The 16,685-nt window shown below is 43.4% G+C and overlaps 1 protein-coding gene across 1 annotated transcript in view; it reads left to right on the plus strand.

The window, feature by feature from the left end:
• LOC149436060 (selenocysteine insertion sequence-binding protein 2-like) overlaps positions 1 to 7,434 on the plus strand; it is a 38,229-nt gene extending 30,795 nt beyond the window's left edge. Inside the window, exons 11-12 of the mRNA XM_089662169.1 lie at positions 1,117 to 1,315; positions 4,229 to 7,434. Coding sequence (XP_089518295.1) covers positions 1,117 to 1,315; positions 4,229 to 4,329 — 300 coding nt within the window. The 3' untranslated portion in view covers positions 4,330 to 7,434. The remainder of the gene's footprint in view (positions 1 to 1,116; positions 1,316 to 4,228) is intronic.
• The last annotated feature ends 9,251 nt before the right edge of the window (positions 7,435 to 16,685 follow it).

Raw genomic sequence — 16,685 nt, forward strand, 5'->3', positions numbered from 1 at the left:
CAGCAGGTGAGCCCATTCCTGACACCATGGCAACAAGTTGGAACATAATTTCTTAAACAGGCTGTATTCCCACAGTTGACTCGTGAACAGGGCTGAAAATCCCCATATACAATAGTGATAATATAATGTAAAACACTTCAATAATAATTTTTCACTTATTACCCCAAAATCACTAGCCTCAATGAGAATCCAACAAGGCTCCACAATACAACTGAGTGGTGTAACAGATTTTCAAACCGGCTGTATCCCCATAAACAACTCACAAACAGGATTGGAAATTGCCTGTATAATAATACACAAAATAAAACAACCTTGTTTAGACCTATGCTTATTATAAAGTCAATGGTTACCATAGCTAAACTGCATTGTTTTATTACCTTGATATGCCCAAGTCGCCGACCTCATGGTCGAAACACAACCACAGCCAATCAGTACAGCAAATTGAGGTACAACACAAAGTCCAGAGAGTCAAAAAAGCATCAGAACAGCTGAAACACAACCTTCTTCCCCCTTAAATAGCTCCCAAATGGGTTACAGATGGACAATCAAGGCAGAACCGCCAGCCATGGTCTGCCGAATACCAAAGATGGCTGCCAGCTCCCGATGTGAGAACTGCGGGTGCGTGCCACACACGCCCAAATGGCTCCAACCCCACCAACAAAATGGTTGGCCGGCACTGAGAGCCCACACAGGCATGCAAGCACAGGGCCTGCCCCAAAAACCAGCGGCCACCAAGGGACCCAAGAACGCCATAACAGCAACCCCTGGGTGCTGGAGGTGAAACGTGCAAACTATGCACGCCCACAACGCCGCAAAACGAATGTGGTGCCCTACTTGTTCGTTTGTTTGCTCCTTGATGTTGTAAACTTTTATATAGCACGATTCAGTACTGTTGATGTAAAATAGAAAGATGTGATACATGTTGGATTTTGATGTATAATTTATGTTTTTATACTTATGCCTTTAAAAGTCCCCATTTTCAGGTCGTTTTTCAGTTTAAATATACAGTATTAGGGATGTGGCATGTGTGTGTATATATTTTAACATTGTTATGGACTATGTGATATTATTTGGTATTGTACGTTCATATTTCTGAATAAAATGTTCTACCCATAGGATCACTTCCATAAATTATATGAACTTACATTGCAAGCTAGACAAGCATATCAGGACATGGTTTGCTCATTACAAGAGCAGCAGAATGAAGATACTGAAGATGGAGATAAAATGGAAAGAGTCTTCGAATACAGTCAGCATAAACATGTGGAGGTGCATGCACAGTCCACAGCAGATAAGGCACCAGAGTCAAGCTACAGTGAGTATTGTTAGGTTTGTCGTGTAATAGCCAAAGCCTTCTGAGTAATGAGCACTTTTGGTAAACTAGGAAGGTATTTATAGTAGTCTATTGCTTATACTGTTGAAATCAGTACATTCAAAATTTGAATTCAAATCAGTTGAAGATGTTTCTTGCTGTATTGCCTTGTTCTATAAATCACTGTTATAAAAGAATGATACAGCTAATTTTCCTTGGCTGGAAATGTAGGGCCTCATTTATAGAGCACAGCAGTGTGCTTTAAAAATGTACATTGCGATTTGCTTGCATCAAGACTTGTTAGCTGAAAAAAAAAATCTGGGGTAGACCCTAGTCATTTGATCAGCCTCTCAGCTAGTCATGAAGTTCTGTCTGAAACATTATGCAGAGACAACTTTGGGGAACCCTGAAGGCTCCACACCCTAGCCTTCATGTGATGAATGAGCTGCATTTTGCAGGCACAGTATGAATGAGTAAGGAGTGTGGTGTATAGCTGACATTAGTCCTATTGTCTCTCTTCTATAAATATGCCCCTTACGCCTCATTCTCACAGTATTGTAGTGCCAGCGGCTGCAAGAATCCAGCAAATTCCTGTGGTTGGATTCACAGGTGGCTGCAGATACTGTAGTTGTGCCCTCACAGCCTGTGCAAAGCAATACAGGTTAATGGTGATCGCAGCTGTCCACAGGTGTTTGGATGGAATTATACATGGAGTGATTACCTACCATTGGGGACAGATAATCTCCCTGAACACAATGAACACTAAATCTCAAGTGTTTCAAGCATGCAGTAAATGAACATGCCTATAATGACAGTATAAGGTTTGTTGTAAACTTACAATCCTAATAGAAGAGGGGGGAGGGGTATCGGGGGGAGGGAGTATGATATGATTCCGCCCCCCCCCCTTCTTCTTTTTTTTCTTTTTTTTTCTTTTTTTTTTTTCTTTGTGGTTGGTGCCCATCAATCCTGTTGGGGGAAATGCTCCAGAGCTCGCCTGAGGCCCTCCAAACTGGTATATTTGTTAGCTGCATGCCATGTGATCTATAGATAATGTGAGTGTACAGTGAACTCTACATTTATTATGTTATTGATGTTACATAGGGATTGTATATGATGAGGGTTTTTTGCCTTTTTTTTTTTTCCTTTTTAGTCTCTAAATATTCTCAGCTCCCTTTTAGAAAAAGAGAAATCTTGAAACATGTCAGGGCATGAGAAATTGTACCCGTGGGTATAATAAACTGTACCCAATACATTCTGACCAAGGAACTTTTTTGTAGTCCTTATATGGAATTTTAGGACATGTTTTGAATGAAAATATATGTTTATGCAGTTATCTATGCTAATATATAGACTTCCTGTCTGTAAAATTCCATCCAGATTGGTCTTTTTGGTATTCCCCTGGACACAAGCTGTTTGCATCCAGGGGCAATCATTTTGTCCATAACTGCAGGTAATCACTCCATCTAAACACCGGCGGACAGCCACAGTCATCCTGCCCTCACTCTGCACAGGCTGTGTGGCTGCAAGTATCTGTATCCACCTGTGAATTTAGCCACGGTAATCCTCTGGATTCTCTCCGCAGCTAGCACTAAAATACCATGTGAATGAGACCTTAGTGTTGGAATTCAAAGTGCTGACACAGACTGAGGTCACTGGGCATTTGTCGCTTAAAGTGGTAGTAAACACCGCTGGGACACTTGTACCTACAGGAAAGCTTGTAATAAAGCCTAACTGTAGGTACAAGGAATATCTCCTAAACATGCACTGCTTAGGAGATAGTCACTGTGTATGCAGCTAGTGACATCACTAATACATGCACTCTGAAGGGATGGCATACTCATGCTGTCCCTTCAGAGCTCTGTGACACCCATGTGCATGCACACAACCTAGAAGGAAGACTGAGTGAAGATGGAAGCCCTGTCAGCAGTGACAGCACACCACTGGGGGACTTTGTTTTAAGTTAAGTATTTCATTATGCGCTAGTATGCGATGCATACTAGCACACTATATTACCTTGTAGGGAGAATTTAGAAGTTTACTAAAACATTAAACCATGCCCTAATTCTTCCTGTCATATTGGGGTTTATTTACTAAAGCTGGAGAGTGCAAAATCAGGTTAGCTTCTGCATAAAAACCAATCAGCTTCCAGGTTTTATTGCCAAAGCTTAACCGAACAAGCTAAGGTTAGAAGCTGATTGGCTACCATGTGCTACAATGAGTGAACCAGCTTTAGTAAATCTCCCCCATTATGTCAAAGAAGATGGAAGGAGAAGAGTTCTCATTGCTTCTCCCTTGTGAGTAGCATTCTTTGGCAATACCATCCTCCGGGCAGAGGCAGAACAGTCCATCAGGTACTCTAATGCTTCCAGACCATGATTGATAATATCTGATAGCTGGTACCAAGTGGTGAGCTGGTCACATTTGGACCACATCAGGTGCTTTTCCCTACCTTATTATGGTGAGGCATGAGACACCATTAACACCATTACTAGACCGGAGAACAATGGAACCAGTGTTCTTATGTCAGAACCTCCTTCCACTGCCATGTTACCTTCAGAATGAGGACCAAGCTCATCTTGAACTGAAAGGTAATGTCACTTACCGTGTTAAAAAAAAAAAAAGAAACATTACTTTGCATAAGTCACAGGTTCCCTTTCACTGTAAAGCCATTTTTTGTATGTAACTTACAAGCTTTGAAAGAGAATTAAGATAAATGACCTGTAGACATAGAATTTGAGTTTCTTCCTGGAAAACTATGTATGGGTTTTTCTCTTTTGTCAAGGTAGAAAGGTGTGAGATTAAGATTATTCGGGTTAACAGTTTTTTACTTGATGGAATGATTTTCTGTCTGAAACAATTGTAGACCTGTGACAAGGTTATGTAATGTGTTGTGTAACTTTTGGTTTTTGTCTCCAGGTAAAGTGTGGAAGAGGATGCTAGAAAATGAATACCCTCCCTACCCCCTTTGCCTTGAGGAAACTATCTCCAACGACATGTTTAATTTCCATTTATCGTGACTTCAGCTACATAATCTTCCCACTCCAAAAAAACAAGTTGTGGGCACATGACTGATTGGGAACTGTGTAAAGGATGCTGAAGCAAAATAAGAGGCCTTAGTTTTTTGGGGTTTTTTTTTCGTTTTTTTTTTTTCCTCTGGTATACCAAATGACATGTGAATTTATTTTAGTGGCATTGTGTATGAAAGGTACTTTTTTGAAAGGATGCTTTTAAAAGGTTGGTAAGGTCACAACCTGGAGGGGCAGAACAGGGTTAGCAGATGGTGAGTCATAACTAGACTGCTCTGTAGACATCTCTGTCCACCGAGAATTCTTAAAGCCGCAATGTTGGATGGCTCTGGAGCTTCATTGTGGTAGATAGAGGGCTGGTATACCCTTCACTAGGACACCTAAGCAGAGCTTTTCTACGGGCAGTCATATTACATTAAGTCATTAAACATTTCTGACCATACATTACTACTGTGGCCTTGAGTCAGCATTTTGCACTGTTAGTCTGGCCTGCATCTTAAGTTGCCATAGCCGTAAAGGCTTTGTGTCTGATCTTATTTAATAAATAGTGTAAGGAGCAGTGTTAATTATAGTAATTCATAGCAGCAAATCAGAATGAACTTTACGTAAGCTAGACCAGTATAATGTAGATTCTGACTTGTTACTTTATGTAATACTCTATGGATTTGGCACTTTGGTTCTTGCACGTATTCAGTAAGCCTATTAATCTAGTCTTTTGATGTTGAGAATTTATTGCCATCTTGTAAGTGGTAAGAGTTAAGGAACTCTAGAAATTGTCATTCTATAAAATGTGCTAGCTTACACTTATCTCTTTCAGTTTTACTGAGCATCAGCAGTACAGTTGTTGCTATACATCCAGCGCTCTGACACTGGACTTTTTAGGTCTCAGATCCTGCAGTGATCCTTTCTGTGAATGGACAGCAGAGGGGAGGGACAAGCAGTAACACATCAGCCGCATCTTTTCAGTCACTGCTGTTGAATTTAATCTATTGTAAGATAGCAGACATAAAATAGTGACTCAATTCCTGGAGTTCTCCTTTAAGCTTGTTTGCTTAAACTTGACACCTTTCTTTTTCAAAGTTGTATTTATCTATATACTGCAAGAAAGTCTAGTAGAAAGGGAAATTACAGGGCACTATAAGGGCTCATTTACACCTGCTTCAAGTTTCACACATTAAATCACCTACTGCTTCAACATGCTTTTTTGATGCTTCGATTATGCTTTTTTTGAAGCTTTAAGGAAGCTTGGCAAATGCCCTGTGTGTGTATTGGTTTTCTATTTGTTTTAAAGGGGCCAAGAAGAACCCTATCTTATTAGTACCCTCATTCATCAGATCCCCTTCTCAATAGTACCTCCAGCTCTGCTGATGCCCCACTCAGTAGTACCCTCAGCTTTGCTGATTCCTCATGCAGTAGTATCCCCCTTCTCTGCTGATCCTGCACTCAGTAGTAACCCCCAGCTCTGCTGATCTTCTGGTTTGCAGATCCTCCTCTCTCTGGTCCCAGCTCACCTTCCGCTGTATTGCTCCCATACTGCGCACCACGTGTGACATTGCTAGTTTCTCCTGCTCTGGTCCCCCAGCTCTGCTGATTCCACTCAGTCCTCTCTCCCTGCTTACGTTCCACTATAGCGTTCCCTTGTTGCTCTACTCCAGTCTGGACCCCGCTCACCTTCCACTCCAAATGTGATGTCTGCACCAAACACTTCCAGAATATATATACATGCACCGGACGTAACTGCCGATGACGTCTTTCAAGTTTGCTTGTTGGTTTCCCAGTGTATCCAGGGATACCTCATACCTACAAAACAAAGTACAGCTAACGCTGAATAAAAACCTCTCAAAAGCTGCAGGTGTTTTAAGTGAGCTTTGTCGTAGACTTCTGTGGAGACTTTGGAGACTCTTTGAAGAACCAAGAAAGTGACATGGGTTATAATTTTTGAAGCAAAGCAAACACAATATGTAAACAGGATTGTAAAATAACCATTTAATTTTTTGTATTTTTAATGAGAGGTGCTTTGATTTTCATTCAGAGAGCTTTGACCACTTTCCCTAGTTAAGATTTCCCCCCCCCCTTCATGACCAGGCCACTGTGTTAGGTTAACTGACGATTGTGAACAACATTGAAAAAATGATATCTATTTAATTTGGGTACAGACAAGTAGAGCTTTCTTTTAGTGGTGTTTGATCACAACTGGGTTATTTATTTTTGATAATATAAACAAAAAAAGACTACAAATTTAAAAAAAAACGCAAAATAAACAAATTTTTACTTTCTGCAATAAAACATCTGCAAAAAAAATGTATTTATAAATTTAAGCCCAAATGTATTCTGCTGTATATTTTTGGCACAAAAAAAAATCCCAATAAGTTTTATAATTGGTTTGCGTGAAAAGCTAATAAATAAAAATATATATATATATATATATATATATATAATAATAATAATTCTGTGCATAGTACTAATGACACTGGCTGGGAAGGGGTTAACATCTAAAGGTAATAAAAAGGTTAACTGTGTGCCTAACAGTGTTTGGTGCATTCACTGTGTGCTGTTTTTATTCCCTGATTGGCTTGTGCTGTGACTAATAACAGCATAGCCGGGACGGCGGGCGCATGCATGTGCACCCTACCCGTAAGAGCTGTATCATGTGTTAGAAACGTGATCCAGCACAGGAGAGCTGCTCTGCTTCCATGCTCCTATGTGAGGTGGTCAGCAAGCTGGTAAAAAAAAGTGTCCAATGTCACATTTTGAAACAAGTGTAAATGAGCCCTAAGGCATTTAGACTTTATAGGACATGTTCTTTCTGCATTTTATACCAAAATCTGCTGAAAAGTTGTATAATGACATAAGAATGGAATTCGTAATGAGCGATGACCAGTAATTTTTGTAATATCTTGTAACAAGAACTTTCATTTTTTTTTCAGGTAATTGGCTTTAACATAAAAAGCGTTTTTGAAGTTTTCTCCATTCATAGCATGATTTTGAAAAAAGTCATATAATTATAATATGATTTTAAAGATGATGTAATGTAATATTAAATGTAAAGTTTCTTTTAAAGAGATTTACTGTATAAAATTTTTAGTTTTGACATCAGTTTGGTTTCCTTAGTGTAATCCATTTATAATGCAGTACCATTTCTAGCCTGCAGATGACATGGACGTTTTCTATTAAAATGTACATATATATATAAGAACAGGCTACAGGATATGGCGATTTCAGCCATTTTAGTCAGTTGATGTGGCATTATCAGTTTTTCATTACTGCTAAAAATCCCTGTAACATTAGGAAGATTTTGTCTGTTGGAAAAGTTCTAATTAGATACATTTTACACATAAACACCAGCAGCTTTCTCATATAGATCTCAGACAGTACTCCATGGTGAGTGTGAATTCACTTCAAAATGTAGTTTTGCTTCTTTTGGATTTTAGTTTTTGATCACTTGTTTTTTGCACAGAGTAGAATGTAGACAAAAAGTGATGATTTTATTACTTTTTGTAACTAATTTGATGAACACGTACATTTTGCTTGTCACCTTTTACTGCTGTAGTGCTGGCACAAGTCATTTTCCAGCATCACTGTTTTACACCAGTCTGAGACCATCAAAATATCACCACCCTTTACATAAAGGGTTTAATGCCAAGGTGTGCAAGCCTGGGTTCACATTTGTGCGGTGCGACATATCGCACATGATTCGCACAGGAACTGCTCCACATTTCTGTGCAAATCGCATGCGAATTCTGTGCGGTGCGATTTGAGCCATACATTTGTATGGCTCAAATCGCACTGCATCCACACCAAACCAGGTGCAGGACCCTTTTTTTTTTTTTTTTTGATCCGCACTAGAATCGGATCACATGGGTAGTCACACCTATGCGATCTGATTCTGCATATCGCACAGAGTTTTGCGGACCGATTTTGTTGTTAACATACACACCCGCAGTGGTTCACATGAACGGGGTGCGATTGTGATGCGGTGCGGAATTCGCACAGAAACCGCTGCAAATTCCGCACCTCATCAGTGTGAACCCAGGCTAAATGATCTTTCACTGCAGAGCAATTTGACAGCAGAAAGCATATTAGATCCATCTAGCAAGTAATGTGTTTAAAGTGTTAATAAACCCACAACAGTAAAATCAGTCTGTTTATGCAGTAAAGCATGCTTGTTATAGTCAATGTGGAATCTAAGGGGTTACTCCTCCCCATTGTGTAAAAAGGTTGTATGATCCTGTCCTCTCTGATCCTTCCCTCCCAGTGTCTCCTAGATATCTCCTGCTAGAACAGAGGCTCTGGGGCAAGCTGCTCATGCGCAGTTTGGTGTGTATTGCTAGATGGTTTGTTTTGGTTTTTTTCTTGGGAGAGTGCATGTAATCAGCACAGGGCCAATTAGCAGTGTCCAGACAGAGGGTCAGGGGTTCTGCATCCTGCTACAGCAGAATGAAAACTCCTCCTACAAGCTGTAACCAGTGCTCTCCTGGACACTGATACAAGTCACAAAACTGCAATATACTGCTGATGGGAAAAGGTATTTAGCAGTTTATATTTACTAAAACAATTGCATATCCATGTTGTGTGTACTGTGGGAGACCAGATATAGCGAGTGCAGGGTCCTGGCTTCCTTTATGAGTTTGCTGCCTTGACGTTTGTGCTCTCCTTTGATCTTCCTGCTGCTTCCTTGATTGCAATCTCTGATTTTGCTCTGTATTGTTTAAAGTGTTACTAAAGCCAGGACCCTGCACTCACTATATCTGGTCTCCCACAGTACACACAACATGGAAATGCAATTATTTATATAAACTGCTAAATACCTTTTCCCATCAGCAGTTAGAGCAGTCTTGTGACTTCAGCAGAGCACTGGTTAAAGCTTGTAGGAGGAGTTTTCTTTCTGCTCTAGGAGGATGCAAAACCTCTGACCTCTGTCTGGACAGTGGTGATTGGCCCTGTGCTGATCACATGCACTCTCCAAATAAAAAAAAAACCCTCTCTAGCAATACACATATACTACACTGAGCATGTGGCTACCGGTCTGTCTGATCAGGTGGACATTCGAACAAGAGGAAGGGCAGAGAAGACTGGATCAAACATCCTTTTTACGCAATGCAGAGGATTAACCCTTTAGGTTCCACAGTGAGTATAACAAGCATGCTTTACTGCAAATACAGACTGATTTTACTGTTGTGGGTTTAGTAACACTTAAGTTGAAGAAATCAACCCCACTGAATAGTACGACTTCCCAACTACACAGCATGCTTCAGGGTTTAGCGATCAGAACTGTACAAGTAAGAGGGGAACACTTACATATGTATGCCCTTGCTAGGGCTGTGTTTGCCCACACAGATGCACAGGTGTTACCTGCATCCCCATGCAGATTATCCCATTCATGTCAGTTGGGTGCTCCTAATTTGACAGCTGGGGATGTACACCCGTGTGTGCATAATATTCCTTTGCCTATTTGTATATAAACATTATCAAGTTCCTCTTTTAAAAAAATTTATTTTCTGAACTTCTAAACTGTGCTCTTGTATTTGTGGGATGTGGTGCCTTTCTCCATATGTTATACACAGCTTAGGCCCTGTTCACAAACTTTACCTACAACTGCAGTGCGTGCATTACAATTCATTTTGAGATATGTTCTGCCAAAATTAGGCAGTGCACCACAACACACTTGAGTGTCGAACTGTATTAAAACAAAAATTGTCCATGTCAGGTTTTAGGTGCTTTGTTGGGTGTTGGCAGCTCATTCAAAATGAACAGGCTTTGTAATGTAACACATACATACACTACTTTAACCCCATCACGCTGACTGTATGCAAATATGCGGCCTAACTGGACTGGGCTTTTTTGTGTACCTGTTTGTGTGCTCGGAGTGCACCTCATGGTGTGCTCCCAGTATAGAGACTGGGGTTTCACTGAAAGCCCTGGGTCTTGTTTCCGGTCCTTAACCACTTCCTGACCGGCCGTTCTATATAAACGACTGGACAGTGGCAGTGCAGGGTCGGGTGGCCGTTTATAAACGGCCTCCCCGCACACTGCTTGTGCGCGCTCCCTGGGAGCGAGCAGCACTGCGATCCAGTGCCCGCTGTGTCCTCTGGACACAGTGAAACATCGATTGTCGGACGGGACCTCTGTACGAGGTCCCGATCATGTGATTACTGATTGGCCAATCAGTGATCACATGCAAAGTAGTAAGCAAGATGTCACTTGTGACATCATTGATTACTATGTGTGAAATATGTGAATGATCACAGAGGTCACATGGTACAAGGCTATTCACAACAGCCTTGTACCATGTGACAAGCTGTGACCAATCACAGCTCACTCAGTACTTCTCCACTGACTACAAGAATGCAGACAGAGAGAAAGAGACATGATTGCTTTTACATCCTATATGGGTGTAAAAGCAATCAGTGTAAAAAAAAAAAAAATCTTCATCACCCCCCACAAGTAGTATAGTGTCACCATGGTGACACTGTACTGCTAGGGTGACAGTATGTAAAAAATAAATAATATAAAAATGTAAAAAAAAAGTTTAAAAATTATAATTTTTGGATTTTTTTATTTTACTAAAAAGATAACGGAATAAATTTTGGCCAAGATTTATGATGAAATATTATTTATTTGCAATATTTTATAAAAAAAAACACTTTTTCAAAATCTTTGGACATTTTTTTATTTACATAGCAAAAAAAAAAATCCCAGCGGTGAATAAATACCACCAAAATAAAGCTTTATCTGTCTCAAAAAAATGGTAAATTCATTTGGGTACAGTGTTGCATGAGCGCACAATTGTTATTCAAGTGTGATAGTGCTGAAAGCTGAAAATTGCCCTGGTCAGGAAGGGGGTAAAAGTGTCCGGTCTGGAAGTGGTTAACGATCAGGACCCAGAACTCTTGATTCTGGGTCATCTGATTGCTGTGATCAGTGACTGTGAAGTCCGCCGCCATGTTTCCTCTCTGAATAGAGGAGAGCGATACATTTTCCTCTCTGATAGGACAAAGAGAGATACAAAAAGTATGTAAAATAAATTAAATACATATAAATAATACAAAAATACAGTTAAAAAAAGGCCTAGATCAAGGTTAGATCTAGGTCGGTGCCAGGGTTAGTGTTTGGGTCAGGGTCAAGGGTCAGTAATTTTTTTTTAATTCGTGTTAGTGGCAGGATAAAAAAAAAGCAAATTTCCAACTATTGTTTCCGAGCCGTACTACAGGTACACACAACAACTAACCTACACGTGTGGTATAACTGATTGTCAGGAGCAGGAATAATTATTTTGGGTTGTTGTTTGGTGATAGGCTATGGTAGTAGCCAGAAATGTACAGCTATATTTGCAAAAAAGATTTTCTTTTTTTACTATTTTGAGCCAGTTTTCCTTGGATATCTCCTGATTTTTTTTTTTTTTTATCAATTACCATTCACCACCAAATGAAAGTCCAATTTGTCCTGATAAACACAAGGTATAATCCACCTGGATGCTGAAAGTAGTTGTGATGATATATACGGTTTTGCTAGCACATGTCAAAGTTGCAAAATTGTGCTTGGGGGTTAGGATTTGTTTTACCCTGAGGCGTGAAGGGGTTAAACACGCATGCTTTAACACAACTCACTGGTGTGAACAGAGAGTATGAAATGTTCGTGCAAAATCAAGAGTGCAGCTTGTTGTAGATGTCAGGCTGTGTGATAATGGATCCAGAACAAGTGTACAAGTCACAGTTTACAACTACTTTTTTTTGTATGAAAGCAGATAAAGTAATGAAAAAAAAATAAAATAAATATTAGCGTTTGAGGCTGAGATTTTTTTTTTTCAAATAATAAACATATACTTTCCTTCACTGTGCAATTGTATTGCACAGGGTGGCCACAAGCCTCCTATTCTGGGGTCCCCCACCAGCACTCCAGGCCCCTTCTCTTCTCAGTGCACCACCATAGGAAGACGCTTGCTATAGGGGTGCACCTGTGGGCTCACTCCCAAGCTGAGCTGTGCGTGTCTATAGACTTACAGCTTGTCTCAGCCCCACCCCCTCACAGAATTTGATTGGCAGGAGCCTCTGCCTCTGTGAAGAGAGACCAGCGCCACTGCATATGGGCACAGCACTGGATTGAGATATGACACAGGTAAGTATAAAGGGGGGTGATACTTCCACTGGAACATGTTTTACCTTTAATGCAGGGAGTGCATTAAAGTAAAAAAATGTTCTGCCTTTGCAACAGCTTTAAGGTCTATCTAGACTCTATGCTGCTTTGTAATATACCCTATAGAAATCCAAGGATGGATCTCCGCTGATCAGATAACATAACCAAATCTTCCTAAATCCTCTGCTTCATTATGTCATCTGTGTCATGAGGTTTGATCATCGTGGTCTCAGATAAACATTGGTTTCTGCTGCAAATCCTTTTCTAAAACATTGCACTAGCATTACATGTTGCATGCTTGTAGTTGGAGAAGTATTATCCCAGTAATCCCAAAATGTGAAAATCCAGATGGAATAGGGAAAAAAGATAAGAATGGTAAATTTAGTTTACATTTGTTCACAGTAGGGCATTTCCTATACCAAGATGGTGGCGATGAAGTCTAATTTGCTGTATTTTGATGACTGAGGCTGCAATGCTTTTGCTGTAGAATAATAAAAATGTTAAGTTTGCATTGTGTTCCTTCTTTCATTGCATTTGATTTTTCCCGAGTCATCTTCTAGGACAGCTCACTTGAGAGAGATAGGCTCCTCCCAGGAAACACCCGCTCCACCTTTTTTCCTCTATAAGTAGCCTCTCTCCCAGGGGACCCTCAGTATTAGTGTTTCCTCAGGCCAGGAGTGAGCTACGCCCGTTTTGTTATTTTTCTAGGGCCACCTGGCGAGGTACAGAGGCCCCCTGGCTGAGGCCCCCCTTTCCTCCTTTTCTAAGCAAGGCAGGGGCCTTGTGAGGGGGCTTCAGTCAGGTCCCCTTCGTGTAAACCCCTCTGGGGTGGGGGTGACAGACCCCAAATGGTCCTAGCGGGGCTCTCCAGGGGGGCAGAGCCCGCTACGCCGACCTGGGCAGGATTGCCTTTCCCTTGGGCTGAGGTGAGCTTACCTTTTCCGGGATCTCTGCAGCATGGACGGTGGTCGGGAGGACGCCGGAATTGCGTCATTTCCGGGCGCCGGGAAGTGACGTCACTTCCGGCGCAGGAACAGGAAGCGGCGCTGCCGCCATGTGGGCTATGGGCGGCGGGCCGTAGAACTCGCCCACACCACGGCCGCTTCTTCCACCGGCGGCCGTGAGAGGGAGGCCGGCGCATGAGGACCCCAGGGAGAGGGCGGAGCCCGCTAAGCCCTGCAAAACAGCCGCACCAAGGGGGAGTTCGCGGCAAGGATGGAGGCAGATCCGTCAAGGCTGGGGGAGGCCGGCAGCAGGTAAGGGCCTTTTTGGCTGCCACAACCACCCCGCCCGCCCTCTCATTCCCCCCTGCCCTTCTTCCCTACACTACCTAGGGGCTTTCTGGGTGCTGGGGGGCCACGTAGGGGCCCCAAGGGGGCTGCACGGTGGATGGGCGCCCTATGTTCCTCATCCCCAGGTGGGCCCACAGGGGGGTGGCACAGAGGCTTGGTGGTTAGCATGTCTGCCTTGCAGTGAATGGGTTGTGGGTTTGATTCCCGACTATGACACCTCCTGCATGCTTTGCATGGTTTGCATGCTCTCCCTGTACATGCATTGATTTCTAAGAGTCCAGGTCCCGCCCAGGACAAAGCCCCAACCAGGCACCTCAGGGAGATGACCTGGAGGAGGAACAACCGGATCTCTCCCTCCATGACCAGCTGTATGCAGGTCTGAAAAAAAAAAAAAAAAGGGAAGAGCGGCCACGCAGTCCATGCGTATTCTACTTTATGGTCCTCCATCAGAAGGGAATGGGAAGAGCCGGAAAAGGAGGCTCTTTCCCAAATACCTCAAGTGGAGATTCCCATTCAAGGAAGAAGATGCTGCACCGTGGGGACAGCATTCCGTGTGGCTCAGAGAGAAGCAACTTTAGTCTATCACTGCAAAAAGGCCCAGGTTCAAACCCAGGCTCAGGCACAAAATCTACTCTTAACTTGCCCAAGGCCAGATGCTCCTCTTTCTAGAACAAAGCGCCTTGGCGGGAGAGATCCAGGAGTCGCTGCCGGTCTTAGGGGAAACTGTGGCTTTCACTGCAGACGCATCGATGGAAGCTATTTGATTTACAAGCAAAAGTCTACTGCGCTTGTAAATTCCGCCAGAAGAGCTATCTGGTTAGAATCTTGGCAGGGGGATCTTGCCTCTAAATACGACAAAAGGAGACTAGGCACAGGCTGGGGATCAAGGATTAGTCAAGGGGAATGGAAGACTTCCTCTTCAACCCCAACCAGGATAGATCCAGGAACCGGTCCAAGTGACCGGAGGAGCCAAGTGGGAGGAAGGCTGGGACACTTCCACATACAGTGGCTAAAAATCACTCGGAACACTTTATCTTAGATGCATTCCGAATGGCTACAGAATAGAGTTCTCAAGACCCCCCCCCCCCTCAAAGGTTCTTCGCAACACCCCTGCCAAGGGACAGGGGAAAAGCGGACATGTTAGTAGACCTCCTGGATGGGATGCTCGGGCAGAATGTAATTTGCCAGCTGGAGGAGGAAGAGAGGGGGAGTGGTTTTCTACTCCCATTTCTTCCTTAGAAGGAAGGCGTTGGGAACCTGCGGAATGATACTCAACCTGAAAAAGGGGAACGAGTTCGTGGGACCAAAAACAAAAAAAAAAAAAAAAAAAAAAAAAAAAAAGTTTTGCAAGGAGACCATACACACAGTGAACAGAACTACTGCCACCAGGGCGTATTGATGGCTTAGATGGATTTGAAGGACACATATCTGCAGGTCCCGATAAGGGAGGAATCAGAGAAGTTTCTCAGGGTTGCGCTGGAAGGCGCAGGGGCAACAATTCTATTTCAGTTCAACGGAGGCAGCATGCAGGGGCGTGCATCTGTAATCCCAGCTCCTTTGGTGGCAGAGACTCTCAGACTGTTTGAGTCCAGGAGTTCTGGTCTCTCCTGAGCCATAGTGGTTGGCGCGTCTGCCTTGCGGTGTATGGGTTGTGGGTTCGGTCCCCGACCGTGGCGCCCCCTGCATGGAGTTTGAGTGTTCGCCCGCGCTTGCTGGGGTTTCCTCTGGGTACTCCCATTTTCATGCACTCCCCTCCGGTCTGTCATCGGCTCCAAGGATATTCACCAATGTCCGAGCAGAACCGCTACTTTTATTTGCAAATACAGAGAGGGGTGTGGAATCCCACGTACGGTGCACAAATTCCTTCCCAGAGTACTTGGGATGGCTAATCAATAGGGGGGGGGAATATCCCAGCTAATACCTCCCAGAAGGATCACATATCTGAGGTATGCCCTGGATTCCAAGAATACCTGCTTATACCTAACGGGGGATGGCGACCTGCACGGATGGGCAGCACAGTGGCTAAATGGTTAGCACTTCCGCCTGACAGTACTCGGGTCGTTGGTTCAAATCCCAGGCACAGCACCACCTGCCTGGAGTTTGCATGTTCTCCCTGTGACTGCGTGGGTTTCCTCCCACACTCCGAAGACATGCTGGTAGGTTAATTGGCCCTAGTATGCCAGTGCTGCAATGAGGTTAGTGGGGCGCATGACAGCTGCCATACCCGGAGTGCAATGGGCACAGTTTCACTCCAGAATACTGCAGGACCATGTCCTCTCCCACTGGGATGGCAGCCAAGCAGCCTTAGATTCCAGGATCCGCCTCACACGCATGAGGAATTCGCTAAGGGGGGGGGGGGAGAACATCCACACCTTAGAGGCTGGGAGAAAATGGCTGCAGGTCAGCCCGGAAAGAATCACCACAGATGTGAGTATGTCTGAGTGGGGTGCTCACATGGAAGACCGCCTGGCCCAGGGCAGGTGGGACGCGGAAATCTCGGACAGATCATCAAACTACAAGGAATTGTTGGCTTTCCAGGGTACGAGAGGGGAAGGAAGTTCAGATCTTATCCGACAACGCAACGGTTGTCACGTACTTAAACAGATAGGGGGGGCACGAGAGCCCCGAGACTGATGGATCTGGCAGAAACCCTCCTGAGCTGGGCAGAGACAAACCTAGAGTCCATCATAGCAGCGCATCTGAAAGGATATCTCAAACAGTTGGCGGACCAAATGAGCCGGAGAGAGGTCACTCAGACAGAGTGGTGCCTCAGCCGTACAGCATTCAATCAAACCTGCGCCAGATGGGGCACTCCCTCCGCGGATCTCTTCACCAACAGCCAAAATACAAAACTGGGGAGGTACTGCAGCCTGCAGAAGGACCCTAGGAGTGCAGGGAGAGATGCATTAGCCCCGCATTGGG

The sequence above is a fragment of the Staurois parvus genome, unplaced genomic scaffold, assembly GCF_062004578.1.
Source record: "Staurois parvus isolate SC_StPar_1 unplaced genomic scaffold, SC_StPar_1.0 ptg001432l, whole genome shotgun sequence".
Taxonomy (NCBI): Eukaryota; Metazoa; Chordata; class Amphibia; order Anura; family Ranidae; genus Staurois; species Staurois parvus.